This window comes from Hyperolius riggenbachi, chromosome 8 (assembly GCF_040937935.1).
Source record: "Hyperolius riggenbachi isolate aHypRig1 chromosome 8, aHypRig1.pri, whole genome shotgun sequence".
Taxonomy (NCBI): domain Eukaryota; kingdom Metazoa; phylum Chordata; class Amphibia; order Anura; family Hyperoliidae; genus Hyperolius; species Hyperolius riggenbachi.
The window spans coordinates 249,136,297-249,151,423 of NC_090653.1; the positions used below are offsets into that span (position 1 = coordinate 249,136,297).

General features: G+C 48.2%; 1 protein-coding gene across 1 annotated transcript in view; it reads right to left on the reverse strand.

Moving 5' to 3' along the window:
• Positions 1–2,349: 2,349 nt before the first annotated feature.
• Positions 2,350–15,127, reverse strand: part of CFAP157 (cilia and flagella associated protein 157) — a 35,015-nt gene continuing 22,237 nt past the window's right edge. Inside the window, exons 6-9 of the mRNA XM_068247963.1 lie at positions 7,182–7,332; positions 5,159–5,343; positions 3,276–3,447; positions 2,350–2,403 (exon numbers count right to left, since the gene is read on the reverse strand). Of these exons, the coding sequence (XP_068104064.1) occupies positions 2,350–2,403; positions 3,276–3,447; positions 5,159–5,343; positions 7,182–7,332 (562 nt within the window). The remainder of the gene's footprint in view (positions 2,404–3,275; positions 3,448–5,158; positions 5,344–7,181; positions 7,333–15,127) is intronic.

Genomic DNA, 15,127 nt, shown 5'->3' on the forward strand with positions numbered 1-15,127 from the left:
TGCTCAACTAACAACACCCCCCCCCCCCCCCCGAGGGAACAATCCCCCCTCTTGCTCAACTAATAACCCCCCCTGGAGGGAACAATCCCCCCCTCTTGCTCAACTAATAACCCCCCCCCCCTGGAGGGAACAATCCCCCCTCTTTCTCAACTAATAACCCCCCCCCCCTGGAGGGAACAATCCCCCTCTTTCCTCAACTAATAACCCCCCCCCCAGGGAACAATCCCCCCTCTTGCTCAACTAATAACCCCCCCTGGAGGGAACAATCCCCCCTCTTGCTCAACTAATAACCCCCCCCCCCTGGAGGGAACAATCCCCCCTCTTCCTCAACTAATAACCCCCCCCCCCTGGAGGGAACAATCCCCCTCTTCCTCAACTAATAACCCCCCCCCCCCAGGGAACAATCCCCCCTCTTGCTCAACTAATAACCCCCCCTGGAGGGAACAATCCCCCCTCTTGCTCAATGGGATCTGTGGTTGCAAAAAATTACAGGCGTGTTAACAGAGAGGAGCCACGCCTACACAGTCATACACTGTCCTCTATAGCAAGTTGCAAAATATGATGGGTAGCAAAAATTTTTCACTACACCGGCCAAATTGTTTGTTAAGATTTAACATTTATTGAACAGTCTCAAACTGTGTGGTGTAACTATAGCGACCATGAGGGGCCTGCTCCTCCCCATTCTGCAGAGTAGCGCAATTTACCATAATATTTACCTGCTCCAATGCTGCTTCAGGTCTCCTCTGATCATCTTGACAGCCACATGCTCTATGTTGCATACCTCTGACTCCTGAGTCATGTCACGTGATCGGTAGGAGGAGGTATGGAAGCAAAAGGGCATGCAGCTGCTGGGAAGAGTCCAGACACCTCGCTGGAGCACGTAAATATTACACTGCTCCGCTGAGCTACTCTACTATGGGGGGAGAGGGTAATGGGAGGAAATGTGTGTAGGTGTGTGTGTATGTGTGTTTTACCAACCACACAAGGGGGGTTGGATCCCAGCAGGGGGTCCCATTGTTTTTTTTCCACTGTAGAAGGTGTGCTGGTCTGGACAGGAGGGCAGTGTTTCACTGCTCACAATGGTGCACAGTTGAAGCTCTCAAGGGCCACATAAAATGGCAAAGAGGGCCGCGAGTTTGACATCTGTGGTCTAGAGTGTGTGTGAGTTTCTTTTAGCCATGTGATAGGTGATACCAGCAAGTGACCTAAATCACAGGGCTATTAGTAGTGTTCGTGTTCAAATTTAGGAGAATTAATTCGGAAACCCAAATTTTGCCGCTCACCACACTTCAGCACACAAAGCAGTGGACAGGGAGTGGCAGTGGACTCGCTCGCAGTTCATGACGCACTTTGCATGACTATGATGCTTCCTCCTCCAGGCCAGGAGGCACAGCATGATCCTGTCCACAGCTTTGGAAGTGTGGTGTGTGGAAGAATTCGGGTTGCCGAATTCAATTTCCTGAATTGAAACACCAACACTATTGTTCAGGCTATGTGATCATAAAAACAATGGCCATGGATTGAAACATGCTCTTGTACAATGCAAAAAATACTCTCTTATAAATATAGTGATCTGAAAAGTGATGCTATTTCCCGAAGAAATACTGGCACTTTTCTGAAGGTCAGGCTGATTGCCACCATTATAGATCCTGGCACAGTTTGACTAGATGAGGATTTGTCGTAGCTGCACCATACTTCCCAAATTTCCACCTCAAAGCCTTTGGCATGGCTATAGCAGCAATGCTATAGTCCGCAGCCTGCGCAGGGCTAATTTGGGATCTGGGAATTTTCGAACCCCCAAATTACTTTTCCCTCCAAGTTGCTACAACTTGGAGGGGGGGAATAGTAATTAATGCCGCCTGGAATTTCACCAGCAGCAGGGTGAGCCATCATTCGGCTGACCCTGCGCCAAACTGACCTGGCGGCAAAGTGCCATGCACGCTTCTGTAATGCTACGCTTCCTCTATGGAACTTCTCACTGTGCTCAGACAAGATAGCTTCATCCCTAGAGGCATTCAAATTGGGGACTGAAAACACCTGTTTAGTCTGGAATTTACAGGTTTGTACCTTTTTCCTTGGTCACATTTTACACCCAGACACTAATTACTCAACTGAAACATGCTATCCGCTCTGAGTCATGTGGGAGGAAAAGTGCTTTACAAATTATAATGTAGAATTTGACTCTTCTCTCCAGGAGGCAGGGCCGACGTACATAGAGGCAACCTGGGCAATTGCCCAGAGCCCCAGAATCGGCAGTACAGGCACCCAAATATCCCCCTTTAGTGGAGTCACTACAGGTGTGTGGCACAAATAAGTGGTGGATCCCCCATAGTGGAGCGTTCCCACCTGTCATTGCGCTCCGCCTTCCTGTAACATCCTTACATATCCATCCCTGCGAGATCTCTGGAGAAGGGGTCAGGAAGACCACATGAGAAATTTTGCCAAGGGCACCATTTTATTTACGGTAGATGCCAGGAGGAGTTTTCTTTATAACAGGGATTAATGTAGGGGTACATCAGCGACAAGCCAGGCATTTTTACCACAGGGTTTTGGGCAACTCTGGCATAGCCAATAAAGACGGGGGGGGGGGGGGGGGGGGGAGGTTAGCAAGTATGGAAAGATAGGCTCAAGCAATCAGTAAAAGCAAATGGAAGAGGGGAAAAAGTCAGCACTGCTAGATAATTGCTTTATTCAGAAGGCTATCCTGCATAGAAGCGTGGTAGCGCGAAACGGCCGTCAGACTTGTGCCCAGCATCCACCGCCTCTATCCTCTCCACCAACCGGTATGTGCACCATTTGAAATATACCGCCAATGATGTTTTCCTTCACCCTTTTATGCACTTTTGAATAAAGCAATTATCTAGCAGTGCAGACTTTCCCCTCTTCAATCTGCTTTTACAGACCCATCCTATACAGTCAGAGCACACTGGCCTGCATCATGCTCTATTGCACTCATACAGCTACAGTGCTAGCATCCCTCTCACCCATGCAAGCATGAATAAAAAGTTTTACAGAATATGCTAAATAGTAAGCCAAAGCCAGTGCCAAAAATACCTTGTGCAAATGTTATATGTGCACCATTAGTAAGTAGTGTTGACACAAAAAAGTATGCAGAATACAATGTCAACAACGTAAATGTCAAATAACATCTTCAGCGAACCCTTTCCTTCTTATATGGCTTACTTTGCTGTCATCCATCAGATCTATCCATTTAGTTACTTGGATTTGGCAGCTAGCAAAAAGCTCAAGTGGTGAAGACACAGATGGAGTCTTACCTTTGCTGCACCTGGGTTTGCTTGTATTGGACCAAGCCTGGTGGTTCTGGAAAGCATCCCAATTTTGCTGAGCACTGCACTGGAAGCGTCTTGCCTCGGCACCAGTCCCAGATCTCCCAACTTGTAATGAGGAACGACACCTGGGCCTTTCAACGTTGGTGAGACAAGCTTCCTAGAAAGATAAAAACAAACCTCTAGCTCGGGTACAATGAATGCTCCAAAATCAGGAAGAAAACTGTATTTCTCTGCCTGTAAATTAATCTGCCATTCTTCCTTTGTCTCAAGTAATGAAACACTAGAATCATAAATCCACCAGCTCTTGTAGAAGCTAAAAGCCAGCAGGCCAGCCCACTGCTTGTCAGAACTCTTCCTGGACCTAGCCTCTTCCTAGTCGGAATATCCTGGACTAACTAAAGCAGGGTGTCCAAAGCTTTTAGGCCAAGGGACATATTGCCATTCTTGAGATTGCTAGGGGACCGAACTAGTGAAATTAACACATTTGCTGATTGCCGTCAGGTACACTTTGCCTGTGACATTTTATCAATTAAAACATTTCCACTGGAAATAACCCAAATACGGTGTGCAGTTACCATAGTGGCGGCTGCTAATCAGTGGCTGTTACTGCTGCCGGCATAGTGGCGGCTGCTACTGCTACAGTGGTGGCTGATAACCTACAGGTGAACAAAAGGGGGGGCAGAGCGGTAACTCAAGGTGGCCTCTGCATGCAGCACTGCAGCTCCAGCTGTCGGTCTGCATTGAATTAACAACTGTAGAGAGCGTTGGGGGCCACTAGAAAAGGCTTGGTGGGCCGCATTTAACCCCCGAGCCAGACTTAGACGAGATTGCTTTAGTTCAGGCATGTCCAAAGGAAGCTGGAATGCTAATGTTCAAGGGTTTCCCAATAACTACATGATATATACTAAATTAAATTTACATTAGGTAAAAAGGAGAATGGCTGACCTCAGTGGGAATTAGGTAAAGACTTTATTTGTGATCCTTTCTGACAGATGACTCTGGGTTCATCGGGTACAAAGCCTTATACCAATGCAACAAAGAGTAAAAGCACCAAAGAGTTACTGGCAAAGCATATGATAAATTAAGTTACCTTTTTCCATTGCATGGGAGGCAAGTTAACTTCCTTTTTACCTAATGTCAATTTAATGTTATATATATTATTTGGTTATTGGGCTCTTCTTGAGTATACATATTCCTGGGTCTAGTACTTCTACATAAGCAGGGCTACACCCTATTCCACATAGTGGGTCCACACATCCCACTCCCTGGGATGGAATACTAGGACTACACCAAGGGAGCGACCTCCAACTTTCAATGCAATAAGTAAGGGAGTGGTCCCAAAACTGTTCCCATTAAAGGAGCACTATAGTGAAAAATGTTACACTTGGTTTGCTCTAACTGCCATCTCCTATGTCTCTATCTCCCAAAAGGCAATGGCCATTTTACCACTGAAATCATTCCTGCACACAGGGCTGTGAAAGTGAGCAGTTTTGTGTAATTTCTGTTGAAATCTTGATAAATATATTAATATCAAGGCAATTACATTTGAAAGCCCCAGCCCCAAGCTTCTGCTTCAAAGGCAGTTCCTTTACCACTATGCAATGGCCTCTACTATGCTAGGTGGGAAGAAAAAGTAATACTGATTATTTTTCATCCCAGTCATTCAGCACATATGCTTCGGCCTCTTCTACCACCCCACCTCCCTAAATGTATTTGGTCCTGTCAATAAAGCTCAATTAAATTGAATGTGCTTATCTGTGGGCTGCCAACCCTATGAACCTTCTTTATCCTTCCTAACCTTGATATATTGTGCTATTAGTCAATACTCATAGCTCAAGACCATAATGAGGATAAGTATGTAGCTGTACCTGTTGCCCTTAGGTGTCAGGTGTTGTTCTGTATAGTGATCATCTTTGCTCTGGAAGTCATTTAAAGCTGGCCCAAGCCCTAAAGCAGCAGCACTGTTGAGTAGAAGTAAAAGGTTCTCCAAAAATGTACTTCTTCTCTGTAAGGCTGTGATTTCTGCATCCTCCCCTTCATTCCTAGGAGTATCCTGCACAAGCACAAACAAAATCTGTAAGAGTGAATGCGTGTATGAGCTAGGGCAAGTTAATTCATTTAAATTAAAGAGACACTGAAGCGGAAAAAAAAATGATATAGTGAATTGGTTGTGTACTATGAATAATTACTAGAAGATTAGCAGCAAAGAAAATATTCTCATATTTTTATTTTCAGGTATATAGTGTTTTTTCTAACATTGCATCATTCTATAATATGTGCAGATTACACAACACTCAGCATTCAAAATGATTCTTTCAGAGCAGTCTGTGAACTAATGACATCTCCTCTGGCAGAGAAAAAGTAAATAGTCCAGGAACAGTTGAGATAATAAAAGTCAGATAACAGCCCTCTCCACGACTTTGAAAGTCCTAGAGCTTAATGGCTTGTTTGCATAGAGATAACAACTGGAGTTTCTTAACTCTTCCTGTACCGGAAACAATTAGACTGATGTATCTGATCTTAATGTTTTATTTCTTAGCTGTACTACACATACAAATCATAATATCATATTTTTTTTTCGCTTCAGTGTCTCTAAGTGATCAAACTGGCTGAAAATCAGGAAGCTGCATCAGGGTGAAAAACGACAGAGGGTCCAGTATCCTCCAACACTCGTTGCTCAGTCATGTGCCTATTAACAATGGCTTCTGCATAGCGGATACTAGACCGTATATGCAGGATCTAATATCCAATGATGCAAGGAAGCTACTGCATAGATTCAAGGTGGCCACACATCACTTGATCAATAGAACCCTCATTGATCAAATCTGATGAGAGAGGGATGTATTGCCTGACCATCATCCTGCTGCTGCCGTCAGCCAGGCCGGGCCACACCCCATGTGTGAATCCCCCCCCTCAGTGTAATAAAGTCTCACTTCTCCACAGGTGCGACTCCAGGCCTCCTCTGGTGTTTGACATAATTGGGAGTTGCACGTAACTCAGTAAATGTCGTGACATCACACATGCGCTAATGTTGACTGATAAGGCACCCGTGGTGACAACAGACACCAGAGGAGGCCAGAAGTTGTGGCAGAAAGGTGAGACTTTAAAACACTGGGCACAGGTCGACAACACTTAACGCTTGGTGAGACACTAGCTGGGGATCTGTCTTGTCTGTTGGTGATCGTGATTTAAAATGCCGTTAATGCCATGTACCCGATTGAACCCTTGACATTGAGATTTTTCCACCATTCCCGACCCATTTGACTGGAAATTGATCAAAACATTGATCATACGGCAATACTGCACACCGATACTTTTCCGATTTGATAACATTTTGGAATTGGAAAGACCGTGTGTTGGAGTGTGCCAATGGAAACATATCTACCTCTCATCCCTCCGGTCCCCACTTCTCCTCAGCAGTTTCTGAACTGGCCACTAGAGTGCCAAGCTCTCTGTCATGTGACCACAGTGATCCTAGAGCTCTAGTGCACAGTTCAGGAGTTGCCGGGGATACGAAGGGACCAGAGCTGGAGTGAGGACAAGTAGATATGCGTTCATCATAGTGCTCCAATACACAATCTGCCCGAAAGCCCCACTATTAGTATATTATCTGCAGATAAGCGAACTCCCACTTTAGACCCAAAATATCCATGGTAACATACAGTATTCAGAACGAAAACTCAAAATCTGCAATTACTCAGAACCTTACATCTCTGCACATGTTGATTATTTCTGACAGGCAGTTTTCACTGAAAGTAACTTCTGATCATGATTGTTTCCATGTTGTGCTAATTTTGTATTGCCCAGATGTTTGACATATACATTAAAGCTTCATATTAGCCTACTAATATAATAGACAAATAATTGGGTTTATGCTGTGCAGCTTCATACCATGAGAACATCTTTCAGCGATGAGGCTGCCTGACTCAGGATCCTCTCCACAGACTGTCTCCGCTTCCCCTCCTCTTCCAAAAGTCCAATCAGCTTGTTGTTCTCTGCCATCAGCCTCTGTACCTCACCTTCTAGTGACGCCATTCTCTGTCTGAAGGAGACACACTGAGAGTTTAGTGCAATGACTGATACATCAAACTTGTAACAGAAAGCTACTTGGTTTTACCTCCCCATGGGGAATCCAATAAACCTGCAGTGGATGATTTAGAACGGTCTGCCCAGGGCTGGATTTACATATCAGGACTCTATTGGCCTCCACCAAACCCGCAAATAGCCTGATGAACTGCACTGTAATTGAGCTGGCTGCCCCAGTTCCCTGGCAGGTGCTCCAACAATCTAACCTACACTGTCAAACTAGCCTACATCCCATAGACTTTTACTATCCCCTCCCCCAACCCTAACCCTCCTGGTATACGTTTGATAGTGAGTGTAGGCTGATTCGACGTGTAGGTTATTACGTCGTGTCACGGACGGTTGCGGGGCCGCAGACGCGTCCTGGAACCGCCCATGAAGAAAAAGCGATCGCACTCGATTCCCTGCATCGATTGCGCTTCAAATCGATACAATCTGGGTTGAGTGTGTAGGGGCAGCTGAAGTCCTTTTCTTAGCAGAGAGAGAGCACCATCCTAAAGGCTGGATGGCTCTTTTGATATGCTAATGAGCCTGGGCCCAGAGAGTCCCTGGCTTCAAGCTGTGCTGATGGCCCATCCATCAGGTATAAGGTGACAAGCACCATGACAGAACCAATCTAGAGTGAGGAAACTCAGACACTCCGGCTCCTTTTCCCAGCAGGGAGCCGACATGTGGCTTGCTGCTGCCAACTTCAAAGAGCCTTTGCCTGGGAATGACCTGGTATAAATCCCAGGGGTCTCTCATATTCCATAAACTGCTATATGTATCATATTTTCTGTGTTGCCAGGCTGGCAGACCCTCCAAACTAACAGAGCAGGCTTGACCCTATCTGGCGCTGGTTCTGAAGAAATTTCAGACCATCCTGAGGGAAAGACTGCCAGTTAGGCAGTTCGGAAGTGCCCTGCTGATACCACAAGGGTCCCACCCCTCATGTTTGGTATCAGGCTGCTGGGTACATCGAGGCAGACCTGAAAATATTAATAAATCTGCCCTGACCTGTACGGTTCTGTGAGATAGAGCCCATATATGGTTAAGGCATGATTTCTGGCCCCCAGGACAAGGGGAGGACTCATCTCATGTTCTAAGGGGGGGTGTGGGCCCGCCCTCACTCCCTCCTACTGAATCAGGGGCATAAGAATGGCAGAGGAGCCAAACTCAGTGTCCTCCACCCTGAAAACACCTTGAACTCATCAGGTGCCAGCTTGAGGATATGCTGGCATCCACCTGGTCTGAACTCTGAACTCTGATTGAAACCCAGAACTCTGTTTTTCCCACAAAAAGGACATCTTTCCAGGAACTAAGTATTTTTCTCCCTTCTTTTATTTTTATACTGGCTATTACTGTCTTAATAATTGTGATTTTAATAATTGTCTATATATATAATAATTATTTATATTGCGTGAATAAACGACTTTCTCCAAGTCATTCACTGTCCGCTACCCTGCTTATCAGCACACACAGAACTGATCCCGGGTCTCTGAAGATACGCTACTGTTTGTTTGTTGTTGGCTAGACAGAATACCGTGTGTTTAACCGTTTTATTCGCAGGACTAGTCAGTCAGTTAGTGGGCTCCACGGTCCCATGGTAACCGCGGTGGTGGCAGTTTACTCTGAACCAGTGGGTGACGTTGTAATCATCCGTGTCTCACAGGCTCCCTTCTGAGTTGTCTGCGGCTAATTCTTAACGGTTCCTGCGCATTGACTGCGACCAGAGTTCGCACGATCTGTGCGCTGGCACCGTTTAGAAGGCTAAGTGCGGTCAGCCACTAGGGTACCTGTGACAGTGTTAGGCAGCGGTTGGGATCTGTGTTGTGCTAAAAGTATCTAAGATAGCGCTAGCGCTATCAAGAAACGAACTAATTCGTTGGTGTAGCTGGAAGGCAATATATTTTTTATATATACAGAGAGACTGTGTAGCCAGTACCCCTCCCCAAAAGTTTTATTTTATTTGGCATGGAAATGTCCGGGAATTACCAGAACATGTGCCTGTCGGACCTGCAAAATCTTTGCCAAGCGAGAGGCATTGACGTCGGCCGCAGGAAACAACAGGACCTGATAGCAGACTTGTCCAGATGGGATACCCAGCAACTGCAGGAGCCGGGAGTGTCTGCTGAGGTGGATACCAGCCCATCTGACAATCGAGGGGAACCAGAGGCTGAAGATCCTAGGCGTACAGAGGTTGAGCATCCTGCGGGCCCTGTTGCAACAGTTACGCCAGAGACTGTCAGTATGGACCCCAATCCCAGAGTTTCTGAAAGTACTCGCCTGGAACCGGCCAGTACTGGACTGTCCATGGGTGCTGACCCGGTAATGCAGCAGGCATTACAAAAGCTGATGGAGACTGACCTGGACAAGTACCTGCAGTACATGGCGGAGCAAAAGCGAGAGGCACGAGAGGAACGGGAGCGCCAATCTGCAGAACGCAAAGCTGCTGCTGCTGCTGCTGAACGCCACGCGGAGAGGGATGCCGCAGAGGCGCGGGAGAGACGACAGCATGAGCTCAACATGGCAAAGGTTCAACAGGCCAGCCGGAGTTCACCGCCCAGCCTCCCTGCTGAAGGAGCTGCACCACCCGTAAGTGCAAAATTTAAATTTGCTAATATTGAAAAAGACACAGACATTGACTTGTTTTTGCGGTCTTTTGAAAAAGCATGCCGTCAGTATCGTCTGTCCCAAGACCAGTGGGCCAGACATCTGACACCTTTGCTGCGCTACAAAGCGCTTGATGCCTTCGCAGAATTGCCTGCGGAGAAGGATAATGATTATGCTGCTATAAAAGACGCTATCATTACTAAGTACCAGCTGACGCCAGAAGCCTATTGGAAAAAGTTCAGGGCCTGGCAGAAAAAGCCTTCTGATTCGTACCGAGATGTGGTCAGCAGCTTGCTCACCACACTACGCCAGTGGACTCTAGGCCTCACCAAAGGGTCTGATGGCGTCCTGGAGGACTTGATAGTCCTCGAACAATTTCTGAACATTTGCCCTGCTGATGTACGACAGTTTGTGTTAGAACGCAGGCCGGCTTCAGCCACTGTCGCTGCAGACCTTGCTGAGACTTTTGCAACTACCCGGGTGGCTGATACCCGCAGAACTGTCCCATCCAGCTGGAGAGGAGGTCAGCCCAATACCTCAGCAGACCCTCCTGCCCCTGTGAGCCGTCCGCCACAGAGGCCACCCAGCGCAGCTGCTGCACCCAGGCCTGCAGCACCTGGAGAGGTCACCTGTCACTACTGCCGCCAGCCCGGACACATGAAATTCGACTGCCCGGAGCGGAGACAGACACCCGCCAGCGAACCACAGCCTGGATCATCAGATTTTGTCCTGTTTGCCCGCGGAAAGGAAATCCGCGACCGAACCGACCAGAAGCAACTTGTTAGAGTGAACGGCAAAGTTGTCACCGGATTTCGAGACACCGGAGCTGACATCACGTTAGTTCACTCACACCTTGTGCTAAAGGAGAGCATCAGCTCCAGCCGATCCCTTGCCCTTACTGGAGTAGAGGGCACCCTTTTTCACATAGCCCACGCAACAGTGAAGCTGGATTGGGGATTAGGGATCCACGAAAGGGTTGTTGGGGTTATGAAGTATCTCCCAGTCCCTGTGTTGCTGGGGACTGATTTGGGCAAGCTTGTGTCCTACTATGAACCTGCCACGACCGCCTTGTCGCTCACGGAAGGAGACGGACTCTCCACCCACCACCAGGTACTTTATACACTTGGGGGAGCACCAGGGGGAGGCGGGTTGAATGTGCCCAGTTCAAGGGTACCAGGTTCAAAAGTGCCTGCTTCAAAGGCACCTGAGTTTGATGTACAGACTGTCTGTTGTGATGATGCTGTAACTGTACCTGAGTTTACTGTACAACCTGTCTGTAATGAAAAAATGTCTATACCTGTCAATGTCATTACTGCATGAAATGATGATTTGAGTAATGTCCGTCTGTGCCATTCTGACAGTGTACCTGTGCTAGCAGTACCGCGCAGCTGCACTGCTCAGAACCCGAGCTCAGAACAGGTGGAGGGGGTTCCGGCCTCCTCCCCCTCCTCTGACCGCAGGGATGAGACCTTTCAGCCGCTGGCCTCGTGTGACATGAGCCAGTTGGCTGAAACTGACAGCGCCGTATTCTCAGCCGCACTACAATGTGACCTAAGCCTGGAGGTGCTCAGGCAGCAAGCCGCTGAGCCCCTCGCAGACGGGGCCGCTTTCAAGGTGTACTGGGAAGGTGGGAGACTGTACAGTGAGTCTGTACAGCCCCCTACAGGTAGATCCCACGCGAATACCAAATGGCTTGTGGTCCCGAGTGCGTTCAGGGGACATGTGCTGAAATCCGCACATGGTAATCCTCTGACAGGGCACTCGGGTGTCCGCAAGACACTTGCCAGAATTCGGAACCAGTTTTATTGGCCCCGGATGAACAGGGATGTAGCAAACTACTGCAGGGCATGTGCCGTCTGTCAGGAGCTGGGAAGGTCCAGGGATCCCCGCGGGGTTCCCTTAGGTCCACAGCCACTTAGCAGGGGAACCCTGCGTGGGCTGGCTGTTGACCTAACCAACCCACTGCCCGTTGTCAGCAGTCCCGGCAGACACCACGTCCGACTTCAGTGGCGCAAACGCCCTGTCCAGAACGGTCCATGTCGGGTCAACCCTGAGGGTAGCAGACCGCGACCGGTCCAGGGGAACCGAGCCACAGGCTCCAATAGGTTTTCCCGCCGTACCGGCAACTCGAGGCCCGTCAGCCAGGTTAGCGGCGCCGCCACACATCTTGCGGATGCGTGGCTAAGCCGCAGACAAGGGGTAGGGCTGTCACGGACGGTTGCGGGGCCGCAGATGCGTCCTGGAACCGCTCATGAAGAAAAAGCGATCGCACTCGATTCCCTGCATCGATTGCGCTTCAAATCGATACAATCTGGGTTGAGTGTGTAGGGGCAGCTGAAGTCCTTTTCTTAGCAGAGAGAGAGCACCATCCTAAAGGCTGGATAGCTCTTTTGATATGCTAATGAGCCTGGGCCCAGAGAGTCCCTGGCTTCAAGCTGTGCTGATGGCCCATCCATCAGGTATAAGGTGACAAGCACCATGACAGAACCAATCTAGAGTGAGGAAACTCAGACACTCCGGCTCCTTTTCCCAGCAGGGAGCCGACATGTGGCTTGCTGCTGCCAACTTCAAAGAGCCTTTGCCTGGGAATGACCTGGTATAAATCCCAGGGGTCTTTCATATTCCATAAACTGCTATATGTATCATATTTTCTGTGTTGCCAGGCTGGCAGACCCTCCAAACTAACAGAGCAGGCTTGACCCTATCTGGCGCTGGTTCTGAAGAAATTTCAGACCATCCTGAGGGAAAGACTGCCAGTTAGGCAGTTCGGAAGTGCCCTGCTGATACCACAAGGGTCCCACCCCTCATGTTTGGTATCAGGCTGCTGGGTACATCGAGGCAGACCTGAAAATATTAATAAATCTGCCCTGACCTGTATGGTTCTGTGAGATAGAGCCCATATATGGTTAAGGCATGATTTCTGGCCCCCAGGACAAGGGGAGGACTCATCTCATGTTCTAAGGGGGGGTGTGGGCCCGCCCTCACTCCCTCCTACTGAATCAGGGGCATAAGAATGGCAGAGGAGCCAAACTCAGTGTCCTCCACCCTGAAAACACCTTGAACTCATCAGGTGCCAGCTTGAGGATATGCTGGCATCCACCTGGTCTGAACTCTGAACTCTGATTGAAACCCAGAACTCTGTTTTTCCCACAAAAAGGACATCTTTCCAGGAACTAAGTATTTTTCTCCCTTCTTTTATTTTTATACTGGCTATTACTGTCTTAATAATTGTGATTTTAATAATTGTCTGTATATATTAATTATTTATATTGCGTGAATAAACGACTTTCTCCAAGTCATTCACTGTCCGCTACCCTGCTTATCAGCACACACAGAACTGATCCCGGGTCTCTGAAGATACGCTACTGTTTGTTTGTTGTTGGCTAGACAGAATACCGTGTGTTTAACCGTTTTATTCGCAGGACTAGTCAGTCAGTTAGTGGGCTCCACGGTCCCATGGTAACCGCGGTGGTGGCAGTTTACTCTGAACCAGTGGGTGACGTTGTAATCATCCGTGTCTCACAGGCTCCCTTCTGAGTTGTCTGCGGCTAATTCTTAACGGTTCCTGCGCATTGACTGCGACCAGAGTTCGCACGATCTGTGCGCTGGCACCGTTTAGAAGGCTAAGTGCGGTCAGCCACTAGGGTACCTGTGACACATCGGAACACCGGCCGTCATTTCTCCCACCCTCTCCTGCGTGACCGCGTTCACCATCCTGGAGCCATGCTATCGTCATTGACCCAGGAGCATTGAGAGCTGGATAAACTAGCTCAGTGATCTGCAAACTTGGCTTTCCAGCTGTTAAGGAACTACAAGTCCCACAATGCATTTGCCTTTATGAATCATGACGGTGGTTGTCAGACTCCTGCAATGCATTATGGGACTTGTTATTCCTTAACAGCTGGAGAGCCAAGTTTTCAGATCACTGAACTAGCTGGATGCCCCTCTTGGCACACTAGCTCATGCCTAGTGCTAAATCCAAGCCCTGTGTCTGCCACTATGTCACAAAACATAGCAGCCCTGTGTATCAAGATTCACAACCAATGGCCTGCAGCTGCCTTGTGTACTGGTTAAGGGCTCTGCCTCTGACACAGGAGAACTGGGTTTGAATCTCAGATCTTTCCTGTTGTAAGCCAGCACTTATTTACCTATGGTAAAACTGAGGCCCAAGATTAAGCCACTTAGCATCATCCCCCATAAGCACTAGCACTTCACTCGTACAACCATTCAGATTCTTCACTTAATTTATTCCTTAGTAAAATGACAGAATCTGAATGATTTCCATGGTAAATATCTTTTCCATTCTAGCAGGAGGCAACCACATTTTTTAAAAAAGATTAAAACTTTAAAAAGAAGGTAGTTGTAGACTTACCTTCACAGAAGACAACTGTTCCATTATCACAGTTTAAAGAGAACCAGAGAGGACGAAAGTAAAGCTATTATACATACCTGGGGCTTCCTCCAGCCCCATATGCACAGATCACTCCCACGCCGCCGTCCACCGCTTCCTGTTTCCGCCGGTACCGGGTCCCATAGTTTCAGCCAGTCGGCGGCAGCACGCGGGCAATTGTCCGCATCACAGGGGCTCCCTCCATACCCGTACGCGTGCGGCGCCCTACTGCGCAGCCGCATGCGTAAGGGTATGGAGGGAGCCCCTGTGCATGCGGACATTTGGCCGCGTCCGCCGGAAGTAACAGGACCCGGTACCGCCGAAAGAGGAAGCGGAGGACGGTGGCGTGGGAGCGATCCAGGCTTATGGGGCTGGAAGAAGCCCCAGGTATGTATAAAATCTTGTTTAATTTTCCCTGTATGGCCGTCTCTGGTTCCCTTTAAGTAGACAGCACAATGGACAATGCATTTTGCAGTGTACACACCATTTCTTCAGGTCAGTAAGTGTGCTCTGGCCCTTTTGCAGCTGTGTCACAGACACACTTACTGACCTGAAGAAGTGGTGTGTACATCACAAAATGTGTTGTCCATTGTGCTTTCTAAAGGTACATACACACGTCGGATTTTTCCAAACGACCGGTCGTTTGGACGTCAAATTGGGCGTGTGTACAAACGGTCGTTCAGCTGATAACACTGGATTTGACCGATCCGCCAAGCGGATCCTTCAAAACCAGTCTTATCAGCTGAATGACCGTTTGTACATGCCTGATTTG